Raw genomic sequence first — 23052 nt, 5'->3', positions numbered from 1 at the left:
GTTAATCTATGAAAATGATGACAAATGTACAACAGAACACAATAATTTACCATTCTTCATGCACGGCTGGTGATGTGGAGAGTGCACGAACTGGTGACCCTCGTGCTTCATGACCCACGTGCCGAAATTCATTAAATGTTAAAAACAAAAGAGATCATTATTTCAATGGAACAAATATAATACAAATGGGCGGCAGCAATTTGACGCCGGGGGAACTATGGCTACGTAATACAACAAACAGTGACCTAATCTGCCAAATATATCAACGTCATAATTTTTTGCTTGTATTAACCAATGGATTCCGCTTTTTATTTATCATCATTCGAAACTGACTGATGGATGCCTCGCTTTTGTGCAATTATACGAGACACAATCTTTTTTTTCGTTTTTCTTTTTTTTTTTTTTTTTACTTGCTATCAACAGCGTATGGATGTATTTAATTATCTTTGATGAGGGCAGCGCAAACTTTTCCGATCACCATGACAAGCACGTGCAAGTGGTTCATATGCAATAATATACCGTAGTCAATTAAACAAATATATATTTCTACACCAGCGGAGATTTATATTCCGTTCGGCAGATAAAGTGTCCAATATGTTATCACTTATTGTCGCTGCGTTCAGTTTCAAGGGTTTAACGTGGCGCGACAGAGCGAGTGCTGGGGCTGCTGATCATGTTAGGGGCGTGTTGTGGCTGATGTGCTAGCTGTGTGTGTGTGTGTGTGTGTGTGTGTGTGTGTGTGTGTGTGTGTGTGTGTGTGTGTGTGTGTGTGTGTGTGTGTGTATCTATGAATGAGTGCTAGCGTGTGTGTGTGTGTGTGTGTGTGTGTGTGTGTGTGTGTGTATGAATATCTATGAATGTGTGTGTGTGTGTGTGTGTGTGTGTGTGTGTGTGTGTGTGTGTGTGTGTGTGTGTGTGTGTGTGTGTGTGTGTGTGTGTGTGTTTGTGAGACAAAGAGACCAAAACATTTCAAAATACGAAGTCGGAAGCTACCGTTACTGCAGAACTTGTCACACCACGTCTCCTTCAACAATACTCTCCACTTCCCTCCCCGGGTGTCTGGACGCTACCTCTTTGTCCACCACTCCCGCCCAACAAACGCGAATAATTATTATGAAACGAAAACTGAAATGGCTTTGTGTACATCATCTTTACAGACATGAAAGAAACTCATTAATTATGCTCAGTTCTACTCTGCAGTCGTTCTCGTTAATTTAATATAGTAACAGTAATAATGATAGAAAATCCACATACAAGTGTACAATATGTTAATGCTACTATCAATAATTATATGCAAGGAAAGAAAAAGATATTTTAATATAGGAATGTTACAAAAACATAACAAATGTAAAGTGAATAAATAACAAAGAAAATATTTTCAACATTACATTTATTTCACTCACTGAAATAGAGGCATATCGATTTTAATAATGGAAGAATGGGAACTGCACAAAGAATTCAGTAATACCAAACTAAAGCTGACAATACTGTAACAAAGCCTTAGAGAGCAGCAAAGTAAACAACCTTCTAAATATACGAAGAGCAATTTACACGTTTGTGAAGTGAAAATATCAATTTGAATAATTAAAAAAATGAAAAATTGCACAAAAATTCTAATTATAACTCAATTTAAAGCTGGCAAGAGTGCAACAAAGGCATAAAAAATATCAAAAGACACGTAATCTTTTAATTACTTCTCTCCACTCACTAATGACACAATAAAAGAAAAAGAAACAATCTAAAGCCTACACAAGCCACAACAAATCAATAAAAGAAAAGAAAATTAAAGTCATCTAAACGTTATTTTCGTCTCTCTATCTACTGAGTCTTCAAACACCAGTCACACAAAGAGGAAAGTCACCACAAGTAACGAGAGTCATCATGAATTACCGCATCAAAAAACAACCTGCACCACTTGCACTAGCTCTTCCTCCATCTTGCAGGCTGACATGCAGGTCCATTAAGTGACCCATTACACACACACACACACACACACACACACACACACACACACACACACACACACACACACACACACACACACACACACACACACACACACACACACACACACACACACACACACACACACACACACACACACACACACACACACACACACACACACATTCACGTCCGCACTCATACACATATTCCGTACACATAAATACATGCATGCATACATACATACATACAGGTAGGTGGATAGACATACTTATATAGGCAGATGAATACTCGTGTGTGTGTGTGTGTGTGTGTGTGTGTGTGTGTGTGTGTGTGTGTGTGTGTGTGTGTGTGTGTGTGTGTGTGTGTGTGTATGTGTGTTACTTCCTAAGTGCAATGTATTCCACTGTACTCTTTTTTTTCTTTTTCTCCTGCAACTTTCGTGTTTTATTTCATTTCCTTAGCCAACCCCTCTAAGGTTTTTCTTCACTTTACCCTCCCCCATTTCCTCTTTTTTTTCACCTACCTCACCTACCTACGTTTATTGTTTTCATTGGTTTCCAGCTTTAGGTAAAATAATATTTTCCACAGAAAACATAATACCTCTGAGCACAAGGGTAGCAGATTGACTACACAATTACTAATAGATGACACTAATGGGCTTGAACTATATTTTTGTGCGTCCTTGGTTCGTAAAGGAGAGAGTATTCTAGCTCACGGATGCTAATACGTACTTTATCAGACTAAGGAATCTATTTTTATCCTTGAAAATTTTTCAGTGACATTAGTGTGATGTTTTCCTTTCTCGACATAGTTTAACATGAACTCTGCATTTTCAATAAAAAAAAAACACACACATGAGAACACGATTATAAAAGAACCTGGAGTGTGGTCTTCAACATCTGCTATGATAAGATCTCAAAACTTAACACAATAGAGAAAAACATTCCTAAGATTCTTCTGGAGTAAAGGTGCCAGTACACCATCCATGTCTTTCTGCCTTCTCTTCTACCTCACAACAGTGGTCGCCTTGTGCGTCCCTCTGCCACGGCTCTGGCTCTCACGATCTAGTGTTGCGGTAACTCAACACGCCTGCTTTTACATAACTCCGCCACCAGACACCACAACGTCCGTGGCTAATTCAAACTCGGCCAGCTGAAGGAAACAACGCCGCTACTCTTTCCTAAGTTACGCTGGAGTCTCTTCCATTATTTTTCTTCTTACCTAACTTGGTATTATTTCAATTCCTGGTTTAACACGTTAATTTTCTTTTCGTTTCTTATGAAGCTAATATACGCACCTGATGAAAACAACGACGCTACTCTTATACTTTAAGTTACTATGGAATCTTTCCTCGTTTCATCATTCCCTAAATCAGTACAATTTCTTACTTTGTATACGTTATTATTGTGTTCCCCACGAACCTAATACACACACGGCCGCCTGAAAGAAACAGCGCCACTTCTCTTTTCTAAGTTAATCTAACATCTCTCCTCGTCTTTTGTTCTTCCTTAATTGAGTATTTATTATCTTCTGATTATATATATATATATATATATATATATATATATATATATATATATATATATATATATATATATATATATATATATATATATATATATATATATATATATATATAGTAGACACCTGCCAAAACGATTAATTAATCTCAGTGAGGTCTAATAATATTGGTTCATGGGGTGCTGTGATTTTATCATTAAAGTCAGCTGTGACCTCACTGAACGTTTCTCTTTGTTTCACAATACAAGGAACCAGTCACAGCCTAACCTCTAAAGACAAGCCTATTCCTTCAGACAAAATTACATGCCTCTACCTACACATACATTATTCATGCAAAATTTGAAATTGGAGAAAAAAAGACTAGACTCCTTTACCATCCTCGAAGTCCCCTCCCAACCACATTTCCTACGACCTGGGAACCGGCACCTCAGTGGGCCTTTTTCATTTTTTTCTTGTTTTGTTTCCATTGGCCAGGTTTTCCTTTTATATATATATATATATATATATATATATATATATATATATATATATATATATATATATATATATATATATATATATATATATATATATGGTGTCCCTCATACACGGTAACTTGAAGGAAACAACGTCTCTCGTCATCTCTAAGTTACTGTGGTGTCTCTCCTTCTCATCATATTAATGCATCACTATATTTTTTCACATATGTCGCAACGCTACCCTCACTGCTTTGCATTTCTGTTGTGTCCACTGCATTCCTTGCCTGTCATGGGGTTGTTGGGAAGCGGGAAATCACAGACGGCGAATAACATCCACACTCTATTTGTACGCAACACAACATGACGCAACTGCTTCTGCTTTCCAGCTTCTTGTGACAGTGATGGTTGACTTTGCATTATACTTGTAGACCAGTCGAGTGGCTGTGATATGAATTTTGCTGCAGGCCACGAAGGATGTCTCCACACACACACATACACCAAGCCATGGGAATTGTTTTGGTAGTGTTTGTTTATCCGCTGAGGAGTAAACACAAATAAGCGCAGTAACTTGGTAAAGCAATGAATTATTCCACCGCTGTTTTGTTTTTGTGGCGACACTGCTGCTGTTGCTGCTGCTGCTACTGTTCGTGCTGCACTTCCTATTCTGTTTTAATTACATTTTATTTTGAAGAAGGAGAAAAATTATCCCGAGTATTTGGTATGAATTATTTTCAAAACGCGACACTGGAAAAGAAAAAAAAAGAAAAAATTAAATTCTGCTGCTTAAAGTTTTTCTTCATTTATTCGTACCTACCTATTTATCTAGCTATCAACCTACCCGTCTATGTATCTATCTATATAACTATCCATCCTTCTGTTTGTCTCTCTGTCTACATTTTTATTTATTATTCAAGAAATTTTTACAAATTACAGTTAGACAGACAGACAGTGATAGACACAGACAAAGAGACACAGAAAATGATGGAAATACACATAGGAAATTTCGTTGCCAGGGTTACCGGGTGTTCTAAACTAGCTGGCCGTCCTGGCAGGAGGAGGAAGTGGGTGCCGCGTCAGCAATAATCAGGCGGCAGGTAGTGGCTAGGCCTTGGAGGTCCCAACCGTGCTCCACATGAAACCCTCCCCATGGTGAAGTATTAGGCCTCATTACATGACGCAGACATATAGCGAGATGTTTGGTATCTATTGAAGTCCTCATTATGTAGAAGTGTTCGCCCTTCACATAGGACAGAGATACTCAAGTATATAAATATGAAAATCCTAATTTTTCAACTATAGTAGGGAAATTAATATAATTAGAATTCACCATCAACAAAACTTTACACGCACACACACACACACACACACACACACATATATATATATATATATATATATATATATATATATATATATATATATATATATATATATATATATATATATATATATATATATATATATATATATATATATATATATATATATATATATATATATATATATATATATATATATATATATATATATATATATATATATATATATATATATATATATATATATATATATATATATATATATATATATATATATATATATATATATATATATATATATATATATATATATATATATATATATATATATATATATATATATATATATATATATATATATATATATATATATATATATATATATATATATATATATATATATATATATATATATATATATATATATATATATATATATATATATATATATATATATATAACTACTTTAATGAGAGGCAACATAAAATGGGAGAAAAGACTTACTAAAGTTGCGAGTCACTAAATATGACAGTCTGAATGCTACAAAAGAAAGACAATTACTTTATATTCAATGATTTCCAGTACCAACAATAATAGTTATTTTCTGCCAAAATAGAAAGGTCCTATTCTTTCAGGATTAACACCTCAATGGGCATTCTTTCCTACCATTATCTAACCCTTGACCAGAGCTTCTCTTGCATAAAGGTAACTAGTCACAATTCCCTCAAAACAACGCAAGATCTTATTATTGCGATGCCACCAATCAAGTAGTCAATCAATTAAACATAAGACCCGTGTTACCTCAAACTTTCACCGTCACATTACCCCAAGCAGTAGCGTCTAGAAATTTATCTAACACCATCACACCATCATCAATACAACAACCCTCCCTCGAAACTAATAATGCCAAAGAACACAAAACCCCTGGCGTATTTAACACCACCGTCTCAGAATCACCATAACAACTCTCTCTCTCTCTCTCTCTCTCTCTCTCTCTCTCTCTCGACCCTACGAATGTGGAGCCGTCCCCTGTCTCTCTACAGCAGGTCGTCATAACTCTCCATAAACTCCCCGCAGGTAATTACGTCCGCCGGATGTTTTTTAGATGCCTCGCGCTGGCTAGACACCCAGATTTCAATTAGTCAAGGATGAGCTGCCGTGAGGGGAGGAGGAGGGGAAGGAAACGGGTCGACTCAGGAATAAACTAAAGGGGGAGGGAGAGAGGTAGGAGAAAAGAAATGAATAGATGGAAGAAATTTAATATGGAGAGGATATAATTCAGCTGGAGAGACCAAAGAAGACGGTTAGACGCAGGAAGATAGGTGCGGTGGAGGGGCAATGATAGATTCCAGCATTAAGGATATAGATTATATTTGGAAGACGACTGAAGGAGGATAAGAAGGAGTGGTGGTAACGAGGAAGCAGGGAAAAAATATATGGCATTAGAGAAAGTCGTAATAGGTATAAGAAGCAAATACATTGATTATTTAGTAGAAGTGAACGTATATGAGTAAGGTCACTCAGCTAATCAGGTACGCATAAAAATTAGAAAAAAAAATGCTAATAATAAAGAGCTACATACATCGTTTGGTAGAAGTGAATCAAGATGTGAAGTAAGTCAATATATATATATATATATATATATATATATATATATATATATATATATATATATATATATATATATATATATATATATATATATATATATATATATATATATATATATATATATATATATATATATATATATATATATATATATATATATATATATATATATATGGCTTTCCGTACTGAGTCTTGCTCATCCTCTTTTAGAGATTTCGGTGAAACTTTTGCTGTAGCGTTAGACATATCAAAAGCTTTTAATAGAGTCTGGCATAAAGCTTTCAAAACTGCCCTCCTACGGCTTCTTTCTTTCTCTCTGCAACTTTATCTCAAGTTTCCTTTCCGACCGTTCTATTGTTGCTGTGGTAGACGGCCACTGTTCTTCTCCAAAATCTATTAATAGTGGAGATCCTCAGGGTTCTGTCCTGTCACCCACTCTCTTTCTATTATTCATTAATGACCTTCCTAGCCAAACTTCTTGCCTTATCCACTCCTACGTCGATGATACCACCCTACATCTTTCCACGTCCTTCCAGAGACGACCAACACTTCAGTAAGTCAACAGATCACGCAGGGACGACACAGAACTCCTAGCTTCCGATCTTTCCAAGATTTCCGATTGAGACAGAGAAAATCTAGTAGTTTCCAATGCCTCAAAAGCTCAATTCCTCCATCTATCAACTCGACACAACCATCCAGACAACTATCCCCTCTTCTTCAGTGACACTTAACTGTCTCCTCTTCCACACTGAATATCCTCGGTCAGTCCTTTACTCATAATCTTAACTGGAAACTTCACATCTCATCTCTTGCTAAAATAGCTTCTATGAAGTTAGGTGTTCTGAGGCGTATCAGCCAATTTTTCTCGCCCCTCCAACTGCTTACTCTATATAAGGGCTTTATCTGCCCCTGTATGGTGTACTCTTCGCATGTTTGGTGGGGGTTCCAGTCACACACTTTTATTAGAAAGAGTGGAATCAAAAGTTTTTCGTCTCATCAACTCCCCTCCTCTGACTTCAGCCTCTTTCTCACCGCCGAAATGCTGCATCTCTTTCTATCTTTTATCGTTATTTTCATGCCTTCCCAACTCCTGCGGCCTCGCTGCACAAGGCTTTATTCTTCCTCTCATCCCTATTCTGCCTAACACTCTAACACTCTCAATCATTCATCCCTTTCACTGGTAAACTCTGGAACTCCCTCCCTGCATCTGTATTTCCGACTTCCTACGACTTGTCTTCTTTTAAGAGGGAGGTATCGAGGGATTTGCTCCCTAATTTGGCTGATGCTTTTCCTCTTTGTAGAGACCCAGCACTCAAGTGGGCCTTTTTTTAATCTTTTCTTTCTTTCTGCACTTGGCTGACCCCTTCCGTACATTATATATATATATATATATATATATATATATATATATATATATATATATATATATATATATATATATATATATATATATATATATATATATATATATATATATATATATATATATATATATATATATATATATATATATATATATATATATATATATATATATATATATATATATATATATATATATATATATATATATATATATATATATATATATATATATATATATATATATATATATATATATATATATATATATATATATATATATATACACACACACACACACACACACACACACACACACACACACACACACACACACACACACACATATATATATATATATATATATATATATATATATATATATATATATATATATATATATATATATATATATATATATATATATATATATATATATATATAGTGTAAATAAAACCGAAGGAAAAATATATAGTGATTTTTTTCTGCAAACTTTGTGTGTGTGTGTGTGTGTGTGTGTGTGTGTGTGTGTGTGTGTGTGTGTGTGTGTGTGTGTGTGTGTGTGTGTGTGTGTGTGTGTGTGTGTGTGTGTGACTTTTTTGTGCCCGCTCAACCCCTTCATTTCCCAGCTGATGAACTCATGACGCATTGCTCTCTAAACACATTTCTTTATCCCTGACGTCGAGTGGCTTACAATCCCCTCCACGATTCCCCGCTGCAGTGTTTCTTTGTTTGGCTTTGTTGCATCGAGAGCACGAGGGGCAGCAAGGCCTCAAGCATCCTCCTCGCCAAGTTCAATAAGCGTGCAAACATTACCGCACTGTTGCCTGCGTTCATCCTCAGTAGATGATTGCATGAAAGAAGGGATCATAAATTCCTGCTAGTTAAGTGTACAGGGAGGCCTCCACTACATATCATCATCAGTTACTGTGAGTATATCACGGGACAAAGGCCTCCGCTACCTCTCCTTACCCTCCTCTGCTCATCATTTACTTTTGGGTAATTGTGAAGATGCGGCGGTTTAGTTGTGCGAGTACTGCGCGCTCCAGCTCAGGATCTATCTATGGTGAAGTACATTTAGTATATCTGAAAAGAAATTATTTTCAAGGTAAATTCGAGTTTTTACCTTAACCACTACACTACAATATCCATTAATCTTTTATTTGCATAAGGAAGATACAGTAGTATCTGAGGGTAAAGAATTATCTATTTTAACACTATTTCATGTATTCAATATAGTTTAGTTAACATAATGTGGACAATCTACGCAAGAGAGCAATTTTCACTCAATTTGTTCAAACGTTAGATAGTATCCGTGACTGGACAATTTTCACAAAGTTTCAACGAGGAAATTTGGGTTTCATTACAATCACTACTTTTTCTAGTTTTATGTAAAGTGGATAATATGAGTGTGTGTGTGTGTGTGTGTGTGTGTGTATGTTTCACTGTTTGATCTGCTGCAGTCTCTGACGAAACAGCCAGACGTTACCCTACGGAGCGAGCTCAGAGCTCATTATTTCCGATCTTTGGATAGGCCTGAGACCAGGCACACACCACACACCGGGACAACAAGGTCACAACTCCTCGATTTACATCCCGTACCTACTCACTGCTAGGTGAACAGGGGCTACACGTGAAAGGAGACACACCCAAATATCTCCACCCGGCCGGGGAATCGAACCCCGGTCCTCTGGCTTGTGAAGCCAGCGCTCTAACCACTGAGCTATCGGACGTGTAACGGGTGATTCATGGTAGCTAGTCTCAACGTCAATCATAGTATCGTGATTCGTGTGTGTGTGTGTGTGTGTGTGTGTGTGTGTGTGTGTGTGTGTGTGTGTGTGTGTGTGTGTGTGTGTGTGTGTGTGTGTGTGTGTGTGTCTGTAGATGAAGGAAACCTGACACATATCGACCGCTATCTTCCGTCCCCACAATACTCAAGCCAAGGAAGCCCCGAGGGAAGAAAGAACTACTTGTACTTACTGCCACAAAAATCTTTCTCGGATGTTACTTTCCCTCACATCCTCTGGAGAGAATTATACGGCAATGATTACACTCTCCTTTTGTGTTTGTTAGGGGACGTGTGGTCTGTGTGGCTTTTGTTGTTTGTCTTCCGGATGGAGGAGCGAAGGGAGGAGACAAGACGGGATAGAAGAATAAGACGGAGAGGAGGAGAAGGCGAGGATAGGAAGTTATGTGAAAGGTGTAGTGCTGTGAGATCATTTAGAGCTGTGTGTTGATTATGTGTTGTGATTTTCGCGTTAATGAAGGTAAAAAAGATGTTGTTATCGTTGTTGTTAGTAGCATTGGTGGCGGTGGTTGTGGTTTTGATGGTGGTGGTAGTGGTGGTGGTGTTGGTGGTGGTGGTAGTGGTGGTTTTTTTCCTCTAATTTCAAAACCTGATCATAACAACTATCAATTTTTTTTTATGGCACCACTTTCCTTATAACACACACACACACACACACACACACACACACACACACACACACACACACACACACACACACACACCTGCACATGGCCTAAACAAATAAACATACGAAAAAAATAATATAATATACATACACAAATACAAAAATGCACAGGGAAAGGAGAGTACGAATAAAAACATTCTCTCTCTCTCTCTCTCTCTCTCTCTCTCTCTCTCTCTCTCTCTCTCTCTCGCTGTTGTTGTTCCCTTTCATGTGGAACATACCTAATAGCGCTGCTTTCTTAACCATTCTCTAACCTCCGTTCCTATGAGCCGCTAGTCACACCAAACCAGGAAGAAGGCAACAAGCAACCTACATCTCGTGACAAACTTGATAAGAGACAAACGTATGGAAAAAAAAGATAAAATCGAATTAAGATGAACACCATGAGACGTGAGAGCAAGTGAATGTGTCAACTAAGAAGCAAAAACGCGTGACCACCATCCCGTGCTCTTGTTCCCACTAAACCGACAGGACTAGAAAGTTCAGCTCGTCAAATCTACAGCACTCCTCTGATATATGACTCGAGGGCTAACAGAATGAGTACAGGACGCTGAACTGACTGAAAGCGTGTTCTGCCTTGCATACGGAAGACGGAAAAACAACTCTTAAGCTTTCTTTCGTGTTTCTCTCACTCCTCACCTCATCTTTCTCTAATTCCTCGTCACACTGGTAAAGAACCCAGTCGGTAATATAATAAGAAAACTGTCTACCAAGGAAAGGTTGTATGAGGAAGACGAGAAAAAACTCTAAAGCTTCTTTTATGTTCCTTTGATTTCTCTTTCCTCTTAGTCCAACTCGCATGGATAGATGACAGGACAAAGGTACAAACATAACAAGAAAACTGTGTATGTTAAAAAATCCGCTTCTTTATCCTCCTTTTCCCACTCCCTAACTTCTTGTAACTCCTAGTCGCACGGGTAAAGAGCATAGATCTAGCTTACTGTTATTTTGTAAACGAAAGTTGAAAAAAATATTGCTCTACCTTTTCATTCTTCTCACATGGAAAAAAAAAAGCAATATGATATGCAAATGAAACAAATGGAGAAAACAGTACTCTCTTGTTATTTTCTTTAAATTTTTATTCTTAACAAAACAGCAATGCTCTTGCTATGAGCATAAACATTACGTTAACTGATTTATTGATGTTAACATACAAATCGCTTCAATCCAGTTGGTTTATCGTTTACCATTTAAATGTAAGTACATATATCACCGCCATTCTAATCTCTCTCGCAGAGTCTGTACAAAGGGAAAGATATCATCTGGTTTGAGCTTCGCTAACTCCGAGTTCAATGTACTTGACGAAGTATGGAATATAACTGTGCATACTAATGTAACTAATGAATTTCAATGTAAATACAGTTTATATACGTGGTGTGCACCAGTGAGCTCACTTAGCCTCCAGCATCACGACACAAAACGTGAAGTAGAATATTTGTTCAGCCCACTTGTCGGGAGTTTGCTATCTCATCTCTCACTTGTTTGAGAATTCTTGGTTGTATCCAGTTAGGACCAAGGCTTTTGTTCGTTTCAATTTGGTTGAGTGCCTCTAGCACGTCGTTCGTTGCAATTTGAAATTTCGGAACAAGAGAGAGAGAGAGAGAGAGAGAGAGAGAGAGAGAGAGAGAGAGAGAGAGAGAGAGAGAGAGAGAGAGAGAGAGAGAGAGAGAGAGAGAGAGAGAGAGATACACAATTCTCACCTTTTACGTAGTTAGAGTGCACTGGGTAGAGAGAGAGAGAGCCAGTCACGTGCACAGGACATGGTCACATTCATAGCATTAGTTAGCTCGCTCTCTGTTTGTGCACTGGGTACTTGAAATGGGAGACACACAGGAAGCCAGTCACAGTGGTTAGAGCGTGGCACCTGCCAGAGAGGACATGGTCACATTCATAGCATTTCACGTGTAGGCTGTTCACCTAGCTGAGTCTGTAAATCTCTCCTCTCTCCCTCTGTGGTGTGTGCCTGGTCTCAGGCCTATCCGAAGATCGGAAATACTCTGAGCTCGTTCCGTAGGGTAAAGTCTGGCTGTCTCGTCACACACACACACACACACACACACACACACACACACACACACCGAACCAGGAAGAAGGAAACAAGCAACCTACACCCCGTGACAAACTTGAATAAGAAACAAACATATGGAAAAAAAATATAAAATTGAATTAAGATGAACACCATGAGACGTGAGAGCAAGTGAATGTGTCAACTAAGAAGCAAAAACGCGTGACCACCATCCCGTGCTTTGTCCCCACTAAACACACACACACACCACGTAGTGTAGTGGTTAGCACGTTCGGCTCAAAATCGAGAGGGCCCGGGTTCGAGTCCCGGGAAGCGGCGAGGCAAATGGGCAAGCCTCTTAATGTGTAGGTAGTCCCTGTTCACCTAACACTAAATAGGTACGGGATGTAACTCGAGGGGTTGTGGCCTCGCTTTCCCGGTGTATGGAGTGTGTTGTGGTCTCAGTCCTACCCAAAGATCGGTCTATGAGCTCTGAGCTCGCTCCGTAATGGAGAAGACGGGCTGCGTGACCAGCAGACGACCGTGGTGAATTACACACACACACACACACACACACACACACACACACACACACACACACACACACACACACACACACACACACACACTGTACAAAACAAACAAGCAACACAAACAGTGTCGGGATCCGCCCTGCAAACTTGCTTTGTTATGCACAACAATAGAAAAACACTTGTTGTTTCTCAACATATCTTTTTAATGAACTTCATTTGCACTCACAACTTGTCCAATTACATTTGCATTCCTTAATTTGCTCTGCTGACAAGGAGTTATTCACAATGTCTTTGATGCAAGGGGAGCCACAGATAGGCAAGGTCCCCCACCACTACCAGCTGCGTTATTTCATACACGGGGTTGACATATATTTGTGTCTCTGCTTTGGATGATTGAAGGACTGTCTTTCTCTACTTCCAGCATAATTTCATACATGTTTGTACAAATAGAGTACCTAATTCGTAAAAGCAAGCATCACACATCAACACATATAGGTTTACGAACATTTTTTTCTACTATAACTGCTTTGCAATACTGTTACACTTGTAAAAAGGGTTAGGATAATGACTCAATACATATATTTGATAATAATCCCTTCTTTATTTCTTAAATATGTTGCATCATCCACCAGGTGAAGTCATTCTCAAAGGCTTTCCAGAAGTAGGGCTCGATACAATCAACATTCCCTTTCAGAACAATTTGCACCAGACACTAGTATTGTGAAGGTCCTTTTGTTCTTTTCCGTCACTGATATCTGCTAGACATGCAACATGATGACCGGGGTCGAACGTCAAAAGCTTCACAGTTTTATAAGTGTGCTAGACAAATGGTGGAGTTGGCGGAGGATTTAATCTCATGCCATATTGATCCCCCTCATCTCGCCCTATATTCTTGTTGCGGCAGACTTAGATAGGAATGGGAAACCTGATACCAAATCTCTTCATGTATCCTAATATCAGTTGAGTAATCTTTTTACAAACATATTTTTAAAACTGAACAACATTTACCCAATAGTAGTGAACTAATGACTAATAACAGTGCTGGGGATTTACACAGGGCAAGAGAGATTACTCACCCGGCCATGATATATTGTCAATTGCCTGTAACAGTTAAATACCAAGAAAATTATTACTACTAGCCATGACAAGATCACAGAACAAAGGCAATGTATAGCTGTTATTGCTACTGAGTGGGAAATGCTTACGGTACGGCCACAAAATTACCGCTTGTATTGAGAATCCTTTAGGCGGTGGAAATGCCTGTGTTAAGGGTTCGTTTTCACAAACAAACGAAAAACAAAATACCTTGAGAATGAGGTCACCAGATTGTTGCTGCAATATCTTCCCAGGATTATTGCTTTCCATTGATGATGGTGTTATCTTGCAAAATCTAGAAAACAATAATGAAAGACAATCTGTGAAGGGTACAAACGCATGAAACCATCAGGTCGCGCGGGCTGCGATCCATCACTTGGAGGCAAAACTTAAAGCTGTGTCAGCCATTTCAAATCACCAGTTATATTCCGGTAATGGATGCTACATCATTAGCTACATGCAGCCATAAATATTCATAAGACTGTCACGTAACGTATCAAATTTCCTTGAACAAGAAGCAGTTAATAAATTTTAGATATCATTCGTGCCACACATTTCCTGATTAGGAGACAAACAATGAATTGATTAATCACTACACACTCCATTCAATAATTCAACCAGATTATTAATTAATCAAGAAGTTTTGGCGTTCATAACGCTCGACTCACGGAATAATCAGAGGGCTGTATTAAACGTTCCCCTCACTTCTCCAATACTCCGAGGCACGATAAAGGAACCTTTGTGTGAAGGTCAAGGTTCATAACACCCGCAAATGGCACAGAATATAACGCTTGGATCAAAAGACTTGCTTGTACCCGGTGAGATTATAGGAAATATGAACATATCTTTTAAAGACAGATTTCTCAACTCAGTAACACTGATTTCGCTTCATAAGAACGCACCTGCTTGTTACGTTACTGCTAACTCATGCCCTCACTCGCTGATTGGTCTGCCCATACTATTTTCTTTTAAAACAAAGCAAAATACTGCTGTATATCTATAAAGATCATTAATTTGATACAAAATACCTCATTATCAAAATTAAAATACCATACGGTATCGTATAGTAAAACAATGTATTTGATACAAATAACCCAGTACCTTTTAATTAGTTGACAAGTAAAAACTTTTACCTCACATTTCAAAACAAGACTGGAACACGTGACCAATCAGCAAGTGAGACCACCAGTCCGTGGCAGTGTTGCTACGTCCCTGTGTTCCAGGTGGTAAAATTACCGTGACAGAGTTGATGAAACAGAATATAGTACGCTGGATCTATATTTGACACATCATGAATAATTCCCTGACACCTTTTGATCCGTGGATGATGAAGCGTGAATAGATGCAAAGAGTAGAGATACATATGTTAAAACACATTATTCACGGGCTAACCAGTACCTTTTTTCATTCGTCCATCTCTTTGACTGTTAAGCTCTGGAGCTTTCCATTCCATTCTGTTCCTGATTCTCTCTTTCTTTCTTCCTATGACTTTAACTGTTTGGAAAGGAATATCAAGACATCTTCGAAATTGCCCTGGCTAACATTTTTTTTTCTCTTTAATCTCGTAGAATTATCATTATTATTTTTGTTTATCTATCTATTCATTTTTTTTCTTTTAAATTATCTTATTTATTAACATTTTTTCTTGTTGCTGGATGGGGAATTGCATATTGATTGGGTTACATTCTCTCATAATTACTTCCTTACTTTGGCCAAAAACCTTAACACGTAAAAAGAGAAATATTAACTAACATGAATAACAGAGAAAAAAAAGGAAAGTTGCAACAATAAACAATTTTCTATTTTTCTTGATAAATTCGTGTAGGGTTTTACACATATTAAAGAAAAAAAATATTCTTACATGATTTTCCAATCGATGATTTAATTAATGTTGACTAAGCAACAAAATCAGACCAAGGGACATTAAGAACAGCAGAGTAACGCTGTGGGAGGGAAGGAATCGAAGTCAAAGAGGAAAAAGACAAATGCTATGAAATTAAAAATCGACATTAACTGTCATGTCACCTTTGATGGTAATACTTGTTTGGATTCCATTATAATGCCTAGCTTAGTTCCTTAAATATAATGCTGAAGTATAATGTACAGCGTAAATAATATCACAGTAGCATTCAACAAGAGCAAAGAAGAATAACATTGTGTCTGATTCAGGATGGTAAACATAAATGCCTACCTATTTGTATGACGCAGTACCTTAATTACAATGCCATGTACAGTAATTACAACGCCTCTTCCATGTTTGTTTGTGCATTAGTTTAAATTACAATACGGTACTACATAAACTGATGGATGTGTGAGTAGGTAGGTAGGTGGATAGGTAAGTAAGTAGGTAGGTAGGTACATATATATATATATATATATATATATATATATATATATATATATATATATATATATATATATATATATATATATATATATATATATATGTACACATTCATGCATACATATGTACATACATATTTTTTTTATGCTATTGCCTATAGCGCCTGTAGGCATACTTGAAGAGTATATATATGTGGGAAGCGCTGTTATGTTTCCGCCCATTAATGGCGCCGGCAATTTTATTTATAGTGGTACTCATATTAAGCTCCATGTCACCACCCAAGCGTATCTTTGGTGTAACCATCTAGGACCTGAGTATCATGGTGACATGTAGATAACTTTAAACCACTCGACAAATGGCATAGCTTCAAAGCGGTATGTGGTGGGATTCGAACCTACGCGTGGACGTCTGCCCGACCCCACGCTCACCGCAAACATACATACATACATACATGCATACATACATACATAGCCAGATGTATGAATAGACATATTTAACCTAATTGACGCAGATTGTTAAATACATAAATTAGACAAAATCAATATAGTGATCAACCAAAGGGGCAGATAACCTAAACAGAAATACATACATTGTTAAAACTACACTATTTCCTCAATAAAGAATGACAGAGCTCACCTACACATTGACCCTAAGGCGGTGTTTCACTTTGTGTGTTTCAGGTGCAGCGGGGCAGGACCAGGCTTTCCGCGAGAGGCCTGACAGCGTGCAAGTGAGGGCAGGCAGCGATGTGTTCCTGCGCTGTGCCGTGGACCACCAGCAGGGCAAGGCACAGTGGACAAAGGACGGCTTCGCTCTGGGTGAGTGTGCTGTGTTCTTTCACTCTCACAAGTGCTCTTTATTTGTTTTATTCTTTTAATCGGTGGTGTAGGTAAAGGCCCGTTATAGTGATACAAAGGGAGATTCATAAATAAAACCGGTACTTTTTTGTCATACTTTTAGCAAGTGATACTTGTGAAGCCCTGATACAGTAACTCAAAGGGAGTTTCCTAAGTATGAGTAAAGCAAGTACTTTTTTCCCTAATTTTAATATGTAGCCTTTGAAAATGTCTAACAGAATTATTTAGGCGCAGATTCATAAGTAAAAAGTCTTTTTATTTCTACTTGTGCTGTTTGTACATAATTGTCTGATCGAGTGATATAGAAGAAGTTTGCTAAGTAGAACCAGTGTTTCCTTATACTTTTGAATTATAACGTTTGTAAAGGTCTATCAAAATGAGAAAAGGCATGTTCATAAGTAAGATCTGGAGTTTGCAGTAGGATAACTCTGTGCCAGAAAAAAAGCACGTACTTAACTCTATATTTCATCTATAATTTATAGTATTGTATCCCTTAACACTTTTACTTATCAGTTTTACCCTTCTGTATTCATAATGAATTCTGTTGTTCGTCAATAAGTTACAGTATTGTGATTCTTCATTTTTTTTACTCATATACTTTCCTATATTCATTACGAATTATGTTATTCGTCAATAAGTTACAGTATTGTGATTCTTCATCTTTTTTTACTCATATACTTTCTCTTTATGGCTGTAAATAATTGTCTAACTCATCACCAAGTTATAGCGCGATATTTCCTTCTCTTTCCCTCATTAACCTGTTTCTCTCTCCTAGCTGTGACTAACCGTGTCATTCATCAACAAATTTACTGTACAATATTCACTCCTCCCTGTAATTTTCACCCTCTTCCGCGATGCAGTAACTTCTAATTCCCCTTTCTCTTTCTCTCTCTCTCTCTCTCTCTCTCTCTCTCTCTCTCTCTCTCTCTCTCTCTCTCTCTCTCTCTCTCTCTCTCTCTTTTCACTCCATGGTTTTTATTAGTATGTATCACACAATTCCCTCACTCATACTGTATTCTGGCTTCCTCTCATATATTTTTTTTGTTCATCAGTGTCTTCCTTTAATCTCTTTAACTCAAGCTCCTCATCACACCCGAACTTTTCTTCCTCCACACCTCACACTCTGACGCCTGCATTTCATGAACTGCACATTGTCCTCTAAAAATCCTCTTGTCTCCCTCTTTTCTTCATCTCTTCTCAAGGTTTCAAATTTTTAAGTTCGATAGTAACTAAACACAAACAGATGGGCAGTATGTGAGAGACAGAGAGACAGATGGACATTTAGAGAGAGAGAGAGAGAGAGAGAGAGAGAGAGAGAGAGAGAGAGACCAGGAACAAAAAAAAAATGGAAACTGGCACTATAACTTGTATTCATAAACGTTTTGGATCGTCATATGAATTACTTTGGAAAGCCACAGAGATAATTAGTCATGATTCCCTAACGTATTTTTTGTATTGATGGCGTATATTCAGAAAGTATCACTAGAAACATGAAAGCATCCTTGAAAACTCCATTAACTGCCAGTGAAGTCTATCAAAATTAATCCAGTCGAGATAAGAAGCAGAAACTTTTCGGAAAACTCTTTAAGACAGAAGAGAGACACAAGGAGATAGAATAAAGACAGAATATGAGAAACGCCCGCTGATCAACGTTTTCCCCGTCAATAAACTTGAAAAATCGAGCACCGTGACGGCCTTTAAAGCTACCTTGGCCACCCCGGCAGCCTCACCAGGATATATGGACGAAGGGCGGCGGACGCTCATATTCTTCCAAGATACTTTCCTCTGTGCCTCCAGCCGCTAAAAATTAAGACATAATCTCCCTACCTTTCTCCTATCTTTTTTTTTTTTATCACACTTAAGTCCCTTTCAGCTTCTCGTTTCCTTTCTTTTTTATGTGTGTTTATGATGCGTTGATTATCTCTTTGCATTGATTTTCTCTCTCTCATTCTCTCTCTCTCTCTCTCTCTCTCTCTCTCTCTCTCTCTCTCTCTCTCTCTCTCTCTCTCTCTCTCTCTGCTACTTCTTATCACTACTACTAATATTACTACTACTACTACAACAACAACAACTACTACTACTACTACTACTACTACTACTACTACTACTACTACTACTACTACTACTACTACTACTACTACTACTACTACTACTACTACTACTACTACTACTACTACTACTACTACTACTACTACTACTACTACTACTACTACTACTACTACTACTACTACTACTACTACATCTACTACTACTACCACTATTACTACTATCATACTCGTATCATACTCACTCACTTTATCATTATCACAAACCAATTTCACTATGACTACTGTCACTATCACCACTGAAACAACAATCACCACTCCTCATCATAGTCACTCCATCCTATTATCACCACACGCACAGTCATCCGATTCATTATCACAGCCATTATCACGGTTACCATCATTAGTATCATCCCTTTACGAAGTTCAAGCATTTTACCACTATCACACATCATTCTTCTTCACTCCAACCGTTACCTCACACACTACCATCACCACCGTACATATTTCCTCTTCACTACCACCACCATTCCCATTACACCACCAATAACACACACACACACACACACACACACACACACACACACACACACACACACACACACACACACACACACACACACACACACATTAAAATTATTTGAAATTCCTACCCTCGAAAGGGAGAGAGAGAGTCAATAAATGTGCTATGGACAATGTGGACAGAGGAGACGTTTTGATTTTAGGCACAGGGAGTACAAGGGGACCCAGCATGAAGTTCAAGAAAGAAAATTGTAGAAGACACATTAATTAAGAAGTATAATATTCTCAAAGGAGTGTGAACAAATGGAACGACCTTAGTAAGGAAATTGTGAAAGCCGAAATTGTCCATGCTTTAAGAACAAACTAGATAATGAATATAGAGACGAGATACTATGAGATTATTCCCCTCCTGTAAAGCACAACTAGGTAAATACACATACACACACACACGAGCCAGCCAGCCAGCTAGCCAACGAGCCAGGCAGCAGTGTGAAGGCAATAAGCTAAAACTTCAATAGGGAAGGGAACTGTGAATCTTGCGCCAGCCGTACATATCCATTACCGTGGAGGCGCGGCGCACTGTAAAACACGGGGGTATATTGGCGCCAACATAGTGCAAGCGAGAAACTCGACGCTAAATTACCACTCGACGGATATTTACGATTCCGAAACGATGCGCAGATAATTCATAATGCCGCCATTGATGGGTAGTGGTTGTGTGGTGATGGTGGTGGTGGTGGTATGTGTGGGGTGTGTATATGTGTGTTGGGGGAAGGGGGAAGGGTGTTTATGGTAGGAACGGGTATGTTTATGGGTAGGAGGAATGGTGAGTGTTCTTTTGTGTTGTAGTTTGTGGTGGTGAGGGTAAGTGACAGTGTAGTGGTTGTAGTGGTGATGGTGGTGGTGGTGGTTGTAGTGGTGGTGGTGTGGAAGGGGTAATATGTTTTATTCTTTAATTGACATATTCACTTCATTCTAGAGGGTTGATATTGTTGTTATTATCGTCAATGTTTTGTTGTTAATATCATTGTTTTGTTGCTACAATAATTATTACTGACTTTTGCAATTTCTTTTCAAAATTTTCCTCTTATTGTTATCATTCTTCTTTTTCATTTTCACCGTCTTTTCTTCTTGTTTATCATTATGCTTATGTTCTTTATTGTTGTTGTTTTACAAGGAATTACAAAATTATTTCTTTGCTTTTTTTCTCTTTATAATTAACGTGGTATTATACAACTAAATCCTTCGTATGTATAAAGACTAAACATCTATTTCTCTTTCCTCTACGATTAATGTCAAGCATTTCTTTCAAAAAAAAAAAAAACACACAAATCCCCCTAACCTCACATTTTTGACACACGCACCTCTTGATATTTTTTCTATTCAAGATAGCACGCCAGTCCGCAAATACGTGTTTTACGACACTTTCTTCTTTCTCTCTCTTTTCATCTTAAGTAACTTAAACCGTAGTGTCGAGTGTTTACAATGTGTAGCACTACATTTTCATCTTTTTTTATCAAGACTTTACCGCACTTGTCAAGTTGCCTTTCCTCGCTGCCTTTAGGGAATTCTTTCACTTTCTTCCTCCAAGGGAGGTGCGTTCCGCGGGTTTCTTTTCTAAATTTGTTTTTATGGCTTTTCGTCAGTCTCCTTTTGTTGTTGTGACAAAGAAAGAATAAAAAAATGAAAAAAGAAGTGGAAGGGGAAAAGAAAGAGGAAAGAAGAAGGGGAAGTGAGACGGGAGGGAATAAAGGAAGGAAAAAAGGGATAGAGGAAAAAATTATGAAAACGATTATAAACAAAATTGGAATAAAGGTGAAATAACTAAGTGAACATGAAAAAAAATATGCAATTCATTTATTATTTTCATTAGAATATAGATGTTATTCTTTGTTATTCTTGTTGTTGTTGGCGGTAGTGGTGGTTGTCGTGATGATAGTAGTAATGGTTTAGGTTTGGTGGTGGTGGTGGTGGTGGTGGTGGTGGTGGTGGTGGTGGTGGTAGTGTTTGTGGTGGTGGTCGTCCTCCTGGATTTTTATTCACGTTATCAATTGTGATAATTTTCCTCTAAAAGACAGCAGGCATTTAATTACAAGTGAGTTTCTTTTTTTATCTTTCAGTCCTCAAACATGCTGCCGTGACATTATTTACACACACACACACACACACACACACACACACACACACACACACACACACACACACACACACACACACACACACACACATTTATCGAAATACGTGTAGAAAGGTTGGGGTGGAATAATTACTCGGCCGATTTAAATTTCAAGTAAAGCTGCACGGCCAAAGATTGTTTCTCGGATGCATTTATTCATTTATGGGATTTGGTTTTGCTTGATTTCCTTCGTATATTTCTTTCTTCACAAATGCGTGTCCATTTTTACCCAATCTACCACCACGACATCTACTACTGCCTAAATTAATCTGTCATTTTGTAATAGTTTAGATGTATTTGGTTTATATAGTGTTCTTTTTCCTCCGCAGCAATACCAAAACGATCACAAAAAGTAAATCTAAACCTTCCAATATCATTTACTATGAACTCCATCTTCCATCACCACCACTACCACCACCACCACCATCAACCAAAACCTCTCGACCCAAAAACACTGCAGTGCATACACTGTTAATCGTTCTTAAATCACACCCTACAATTAAATTCCTCTTTTTTTATTAATACAGCAGCCTTGCCTTATTCTCCTAAAACTTCTCTTTCTTCCATCTCTCCTCCAGTTCTCTCTTCTCCCTGTTTTACTCTCCTATCCCTCCCACGCTCCTCCGCCTCTCTCTCCCATCCCCATCCCTAACGTCGCCACCATCATCTCAGATTCTACGTGACCGATATGAGCTGCATTCAAATATACTTGGCTGGCTTCCTACGACTGGTATTCCTTGGCTTGTGAATCTTAAAAAAAAAAAAAATGAGGTTCAGTGCTTC

At 37.9% G+C, this 23052-nt stretch overlaps 1 protein-coding gene across 1 annotated transcript in view; it reads left to right on the top strand.

Moving 5' to 3' along the window:
• The window catches only part of LOC123520837 (nephrin-like), a 412849-nt gene that overhangs the window by 267659 nt on the left and 122138 nt on the right, over nt 1-23052 (top strand). The window contains exon 3 of the mRNA XM_045283473.1: nt 17350-17487. Within this exon, the coding sequence (XP_045139408.1) occupies nt 17350-17487 (138 nt within the window). The remainder of the gene's footprint in view (nt 1-17349; nt 17488-23052) is intronic.

This window comes from Portunus trituberculatus, chromosome 47 (assembly GCF_017591435.1).
Source record: "Portunus trituberculatus isolate SZX2019 chromosome 47, ASM1759143v1, whole genome shotgun sequence".
Taxonomy (NCBI): Eukaryota; Metazoa; Arthropoda; class Malacostraca; order Decapoda; family Portunidae; genus Portunus; species Portunus trituberculatus.
Note: the sequence above shows the minus strand (reverse complement) of the source record. Positions and strands in the feature narration are given on the sequence as shown.